The sequence below is a fragment of the Vombatus ursinus genome, unplaced genomic scaffold (assembly GCF_900497805.2).
Source record: "Vombatus ursinus unplaced genomic scaffold, bare-nosed wombat genome assembly UNPS02014165.1, whole genome shotgun sequence".
NCBI lineage: Eukaryota > Metazoa > Chordata > Mammalia > Diprotodontia > Vombatidae > Vombatus > Vombatus ursinus.
Window position 1 is genome coordinate 65,064 of NW_020953943.1, and position 6,461 is coordinate 71,524.

The window sequence follows — 6,461 nt, forward strand, 5'->3', positions numbered from 1 at the left end:
CCAGCATGCGGCCCCCTGAGGAGGCGGGGTTGTGTCCCCTCCCCTCCTCACTCGGAAACAAATAAATTACAAAGTAGCAAAAGGGAGGAGGAAGATTCCAAACTGCCCCCTCCCTTCCCGAAATCCAGTTCACATGGATTGGCCAGAGGCTGAGACACGCCTCTTCCTCCCGGTCTATACAAAATGGTTCAGTCCAGAGAGCCCCTCTAGTCTCTCCAAACCCGGTCCATTCCGAGGGCGAGTCCATTCTAGAAGGAGGAGCAGGGGCGGACCTTTATCTCTCCCTACTGAGGCTCCTCCTGGGCGCGCCCACCTGTACCGGAGGAGGAGGGAGGGCAGGTCAGGAAGCTCGGAAAGCCGTGGCTCCGGGACTCCCGAAGGCACCCTCACCTGGCTGAGCACTAACAAGAGTATGTCCGAACGGAGACTCCGCCATCCGCCCGCGGGCTCCCAGAAGGAGGTCCTAAGATTGAGGCAACAGACAAGGTCAGAAGGACCCTCTCTTCCTCCAAGTTGCGAGCCAATTGGTTCGACCCATTCCTACTCCGTCCCGCCCCCTCCTAATCAGCAACTTTATTGAGTAACTGCTGTATGCAAGAACCTCGCAGACGCCCAGGGAGTACAGTTTGCAGGAGAGCGATGGGTTCTCCCCTCTCCATTTCCTTGAGAAGCTGGTAAAAATGTCATTAAAAATTCCCCGTGTCCCCCGGGAATCGATTTGCCAGGATACCATCTCCATATCCCTCGCCTCACAGCACAGCTGTAACGGACTTACCCAGGCTATTTCCCCGTCCCGCAACATTGGACTCTTACAGAACCTCTCGTCCCAACACACTTACCCTCCCGGGATTAGGGGTTCCTGGGTAGTCCCTTACTCCTCTCTTTCCTGCTTAGCCTTTCCCCACCCTGCATTATCTCCCCCTTTTCTCAAAAGAATGACTATTTTCAGAGATTAGACTCCAGGAATGTACCAGGGTCCCCTCCCCCGGTTTCTCTCAAGAATGGTTGACGCCCCCAGCCTCTCGTGCTACACCCGTCCAAGGTCCATTTCCCTCCACTAATAGTGAGCTTTTCCGAGCCCCGAGAGGTGCCTTGGGCGAGTCCATCTCCGCCCTAATGGGGGGAGCCCCGACGGGTCGTAAAGAACGCACCGTCGGGCTGCAGCTTGCGCAGAGGGAGGCCCGGCGAGCCCAGGGCTCCCGCGGCCGCAGAGCGGAAGTTGGGCGGCAGCATCTCGGCCGAATCCGGGCTCACCCCGCGCAAGTCCTTTTCCCGGAACATCTTCCGCCACGACGGGGATCGGCTGAAAGACTTGGCGCTGTCCTGTGGAAGATAAGGGCCACAGGGTCACCGAGCTGGCTGGAGCAGGGGCGACCCAAGCAGAGCTTGCTCCCTGGGCCGCCTCCCCCCAGCGCCAAGCCTGGGGCCCCTACCTCGTCGAGCCTCCGGTCAGTGCCCATGGAAATGAGGTTGCCAAACTCCTTCTCCAGCAGCTGCCGGGCCTGCGGAAAGAGCGTCGAGGCGTGAGCAGGCTGCGGGCAGCTCTCGTGCTGGCCACGCGAGACCCTTCACCCCCCCCCCAGGTTGGCAGCCGCCCGACCTGCGCGTTCTGTGTCGGGATCTGCAGCAGCAGGGCCAAGTCTGAGCAGTCGAAGGTCTCGTCCAGAGCCAGCAGCGCCCCGTGCACGCCGCTCTCTGACAGGTTTCCAGCAAATTCCTTCAGCCCCAGGCCTGACACCCAGCCCATCACACGCTCATTCGACCACACCATCACGTCTGAGGAGGAAGGAGAGGGGCTTGGATGCCAACCCCAACCCAGCCCTCTCGGCCAAGCCGCGGGGGGGCCTAGACATTGATTACTGACCCTTTGGGGGGGGAGGAACAGAGCCTGGAACGTTACCACCAATGCCACTGCCCCTGCCCTGCTCATTGGACCACACCATTTTATTGGGGTTGGGGGGAGCCCAGAATGCTGACACTGACCCCCAGATTGTCTTCCAGCTCTTTCAAACACTGAAGCCCATCCTCGCTGGGTTTCACCCTCACCCAGCCACATCTTTGAGGGAGGGGGCCTGAGCCCTGAACTCCAACACCAGCCCCCCCAGCCGCACCTCTCACGTGGCTCTGACTCTCCTCTCGCCTCCGCTCAAGGTCCTTACGGTCATAGTTGAGCCTCTTCAGACACATGATCCCATAGTGCAGACTCACTCTGGGGGGTTTAGGGATAGGAGAGTGGTTAGGTCATGCTAGGGGGATGAGCCAGGCACAAATCCCTTAGGGGGCGGGGTCTCCTCAGAAAACCTCCCCATTGGCCATTCTTCCTCTAAAGGGCGGGGCTTTCACGAGGCTGTTCCCATTGGACACTATTGTCCCCACTACTTTTCAGGTGCTGATTCCCACTGGCTCCTGTACTTCCCCATGGGCGGGACTTCCCAGGAGCTAGTTTCCATTGGTCACTGTCTCCGCATGCCTAGGCCGGCCCCTACCTGTGGAAGCTGTCTACCATCTTGAGCTGGCCTCGAAGCTCTTTCTTGTTGAGGTGGTCGAGCATGCGTGCATCTACTAAGGATTCCATGAAGTAGCTGCGGTACTGGGGCAGCCCCAGGCTGGGCAGCCAGTCGTTCCCCACCCACTCGTGGTTCATGTCACCGTATGCCAGGATCTGGGGCCAGTGGGGAGTGGGGAGTGGACAAGCTCAGGAACAAGGATGGGATGAGATGTCCAACATCTCCTCCTCTTCTGCAATGGGACTTTCCAAGGTCTCCCCCCTCACAGGGCAATGGAAAGATCCTTGAGCTAAGTCCCTTCACACCTAATAGAACAGTCCACTGACTCCCCCATCAGTACAATGGGATAGTCCAGTTGGTTTAATATTTCCCTCACTTCTTCCCTGACCACCTCCAAAACCTCTACCCCAGAAAAAAAAAAAAGTAGGTTGAGCTTCAGTCTCGATAGAACGAGAGAATGAAGCTCGCTATCGAGGGAATGAACTGATCCACTACAATTGTCCTCCCTCTCCCACGATGAAAACAATCGACTAGTCATCATCTTTTCCTACATTATAAGGATCTTGACTACGGTTCCTACCAACGCTTCTTCCCCCTCCACCCGTGATGATAATGGAACATTCCAGAGCTCAGGCACCATGCAACCCGCGGTGATATGATGGTTCAACCCAGAAGGAGCCTTCCCCCTCCCTCGAAGATAATGGAACGTTCCGCGGCGCAGTAATACAGGCAGAGCAGGCGCACATAGATTCTTATGACAGTGGTTCAGTCCAGAGCGTCTCCCTCCCCAGCTTTCCTCTACATTGTCCGCCCCCCCCCAGCCCGCAATGATAATGGAACGGCTCAGGCAGGGGCAGGAGCAGGGAAGAGGTGGAGGAGCCATGCAGTCCGCGCGCAGGCGCAGACGGGATCACCTGCTCCCAGCTGATCTCCTTGGGCTCCTGGCGCGGCCACCGCAGGGAGCGCGAGGGGAGGGGCGAAAGAAGGGGAAGGGGCGGGTTACGGCGCAGGAGGGGCCGGGATGGAGACCAGTCTCCTCCTCCTCCCTCTCATCCTCTCCCTCCCCCTTGTCCCCGCCCTCCCTCTCTCCAGGGTAGACTCACGGGCTTAGTGGCGGCCGTGAGGGACTCCATCTCTTCGTGGGTCATCCAGACATTGCCGGTGCACTGCGGGAGGGGGGTGGCATTGAGAGCATGGCCCCGGCCCGGCCTGGCCCCTCCTTGCACCGTGGCATAGACCAGGAGCACTCAGGGAGGGGCCGGGCCCACCCCTAAAGCACTATGGAGGATTCGAGCCCAGTGCAACCCGTGGGAGATCCCTGAGCTCACCCTTTTCTGCCGGTCAGTGTATGCCATTGTGACCCTGTCTGGCCCTCTGGCTCTGTTGTCTCGGACTCTGCTTCTGCCTCTGTGTCTGCCTGACCCTCGATGGGATCATGGATTTTGAACTGGAAGGGAGTCTTAATCACCTAGACCAAATCCCTCATTTTACAAAGAAGGAAACTGAGGTACAGTGAGATTAAAGCACTTAACCAAACTCACATAGATAAAAAGTGGCAGAGCCAAGATTTGTGCCTGCTTTCTCTCTGGGGCAGCTAGTGGTGCAGTGGATAGCCTGCTGGGCCTGGAGTTAGGAAGTCCTAAATTCAAATCCAGCCTTAGACACTGTACTAGCTGTGACCCTGGAAAAGTCACTTAGCTTCTGTCTGCCTCAGTTTCCTCAATGGTACAATGGGGCTAATAATAGCACCTACCTCCCAGGATTGTTGTGAGGATTGACTGAGATCATATTTATAAAAAGCATTTAATTAAAAAGGTGAAGCATTCCACCATTCCTGTCCTCACAGGGTGATTATTCCAAGGATCCCTAAATTCACCTCTCTCTCTCCTCCTCCTCCCTTCTCATCCAAGTCTCTGGGTGTCTAGTTCTGAAAGGCTAGCAGGGCTGAGGTCTGAGCATGAGAAAAGCTCTTGGAGGAACCTTCTTCTGCTGGAAGAAGCTGAGCCTGAGGTCAGGGTAAGAGTAGTACCAGGGTCCCAGAGTGTCACCTTGGGCATGCAGGCTGGCTCACCGTTCTGGAAGAGGCTGGCGCAGAGGGCGAGGTGAGGGACACCATCTCCTGGATGGCAAGTCGAAGCTTGAGCCTGTGCAGGGGGTTGCTGATGCCAATCTCCCGTTGGATTTCCGTATCAGACAGGTTGGCCATGATGGCCCCACTCTTCACATTGGCCCGGCAGGCAGCCACGTACCAGGCTGGCATCCCCACCCACAGCTACCCCCAATAGAGAGACAAAGAAAGATCCAAGAGAGACAGAGAGACAGGGACCAGAAACGGGGAAAGAGACACAAAATCAGGGACAAGAGAGCGAAAGACAGAGGTACGGACACATGCAAGATAAGAGACAGAAAGGCGGGGGACAGAGAGAGAGAAGCACGCGCACGCACACACACGGCAGGGAGAAGGAAAGGAGATACAGAGATAGAAAGGACAGAAAGAGATGAAGGAGAAACAGGGACAGGAGGGAGACACAGAGTAGTCAAGAGCGAGACAGGAGAGGTGTAGACAAGGAGGGAGACAGAGGTTGGGGGGAAGAGAAAGAGAACTTCAGTCACTAGTTTCTGAGCCCTTTCCTTTCCTCCCTTTCCTTCAGGGGATGCCACTAGAATGTAAGCTTCTTGAGGGCAGGGACTGTCTCTCTCTGATTTGTATTGCCATGTGCACACACATCAGGGCTCCTAGTAAACACTAGTTGAATAAAATTCATGGCAATATTTCCTGGGTTTCCTGATCTGGGGGTGGGGGTGGGGGGGGGACCCAATACCTCCAACCAGGAGACGACCGTTGGTCCATCCCAGGCAGCAAAGGGCAGGCCCTGCCGACAGGCTTCCTCCAGGAGTTCATGCCTGGGGGTTCAATGACACATGAAGGCACTCACCTTCTGTCTCCCCTGCTGTACAAGAGAACTGTCCTTGGTCCATCAGTGAGACAGCCCGAGCCTCCCAATCTCCTCAGGACCACAGGGACAATTCCTTTGCCACCCAAAACCCCATCGGGCCAAAGTGGGGTCTGGTCACAGCATTCTTCCCCCACCCACAGTCCAAGCCCTGCTCACTTCCTCTTGTTTCTCCGGTCTTTATCTCCAGGAGGCCCTGTGAGCTTTGAGAGCCCCAGGGGATCAGCAGGGGACATCTCATCCGAGGGGGTTCCAGCTGTGGGGCAGAGAAAAGGGGGGGCCAGGATAACCTGGGGCTTGGACTCCCTTGCCTAGGAAAGTGCTCCCCTCTCCCCACTATACCATTACCAAGAAGAGGGGAGCCTCTCTAAGGAGGTTCCCCGACCTACCCAAGGAAGGCCCATCTCGACCTGGAGGGCCTCCCAGGCGGCCCTTCTCCTTCTTGCCAAAGAGGCGGCCAATGGAGGACTTGATGCTCTTCTTCTTGGGGGCCTTATGGAGTGGGTCTGGGGCCCCCTCACTGTGAAGGGGGGAGAAAAGAGGTGTGATGAGCGCAGCCCATAGCCCAGCCTTCCCTCCCCCCAAATAGGAAGGGTTCCAGTCTCCCCTCTGCCATTAATTTGGTATGTAGCTTTAGCTAAGTCCCTGATCCTCTCTGGTCCTCAGTTTACATTGCTGTAAAATGAGTGTTTGGATGAGATTTCAAAGGCTCTGCCAAGCCTTCCATTCTGTGATGGGCTGAGGAGGTCGAAGACCCAGCTCTGTCATGACCATACTGGGTAGCCTCCAAGTCTCTGCCCTCCCTGGGCCAGTTTTCTTCCTTGCAGAATGAGGCTTGTGAGGAGAGGGGTCCTCTGACCTCAGAATCTTTGACTTCCAAACCTCTAATCCTATGATCTCTAGACTGAAGCATTAACAGGGTTTTTATCTAAATGTCTTTTTCACCCCAAGCTCACACACACACACACACACACACACACACACACACACACACACACAC

At 56.4% G+C, this 6,461-nt stretch overlaps 1 protein-coding gene across 5 annotated transcripts in view; it reads right to left on the reverse strand.

Annotated features, from left to right (window-relative positions):
* Positions 1–224: 224 nt before the first annotated feature.
* The window catches only part of PPFIA3 (PTPRF interacting protein alpha 3), a 17,930-nt gene continuing 11,693 nt past the window's right edge, over positions 225–6,461 (reverse strand). The window contains exons 17-28 of one of the 5 annotated variants that reach the window (XM_027859289.1): positions 5,851–5,981; positions 5,621–5,717; positions 5,330–5,411; positions 4,579–4,779; positions 3,611–3,673; positions 2,487–2,662; positions 2,112–2,209; positions 1,601–1,776; positions 1,434–1,502; positions 1,152–1,323; positions 391–463; positions 225–313 (exon numbers count right to left, since the gene is read on the reverse strand). In XM_027859289.1, coding sequence (XP_027715090.1) covers positions 402–463; positions 1,152–1,323; positions 1,434–1,502; positions 1,601–1,776; positions 2,112–2,209; positions 2,487–2,662; positions 3,611–3,673; positions 4,579–4,779; positions 5,330–5,411; positions 5,621–5,717; positions 5,851–5,981 — 1,327 coding nt within the window. In that variant the 3' untranslated portion in view covers positions 225–313; positions 391–401. Of the gene's footprint in view, positions 314–379; positions 464–1,151; positions 1,324–1,433; positions 1,503–1,600; positions 1,777–2,111; positions 2,210–2,486; positions 2,663–3,355; positions 3,449–3,610; positions 3,674–3,835; positions 3,976–4,578; positions 4,780–5,329; positions 5,412–5,620; positions 5,718–5,850; positions 5,982–6,461 lie in introns of those variants that run through there. The other 4 variants (XM_027859292.1, XM_027859288.1, XM_027859290.1 and 1 more) reach the window with 4 other exon arrangements.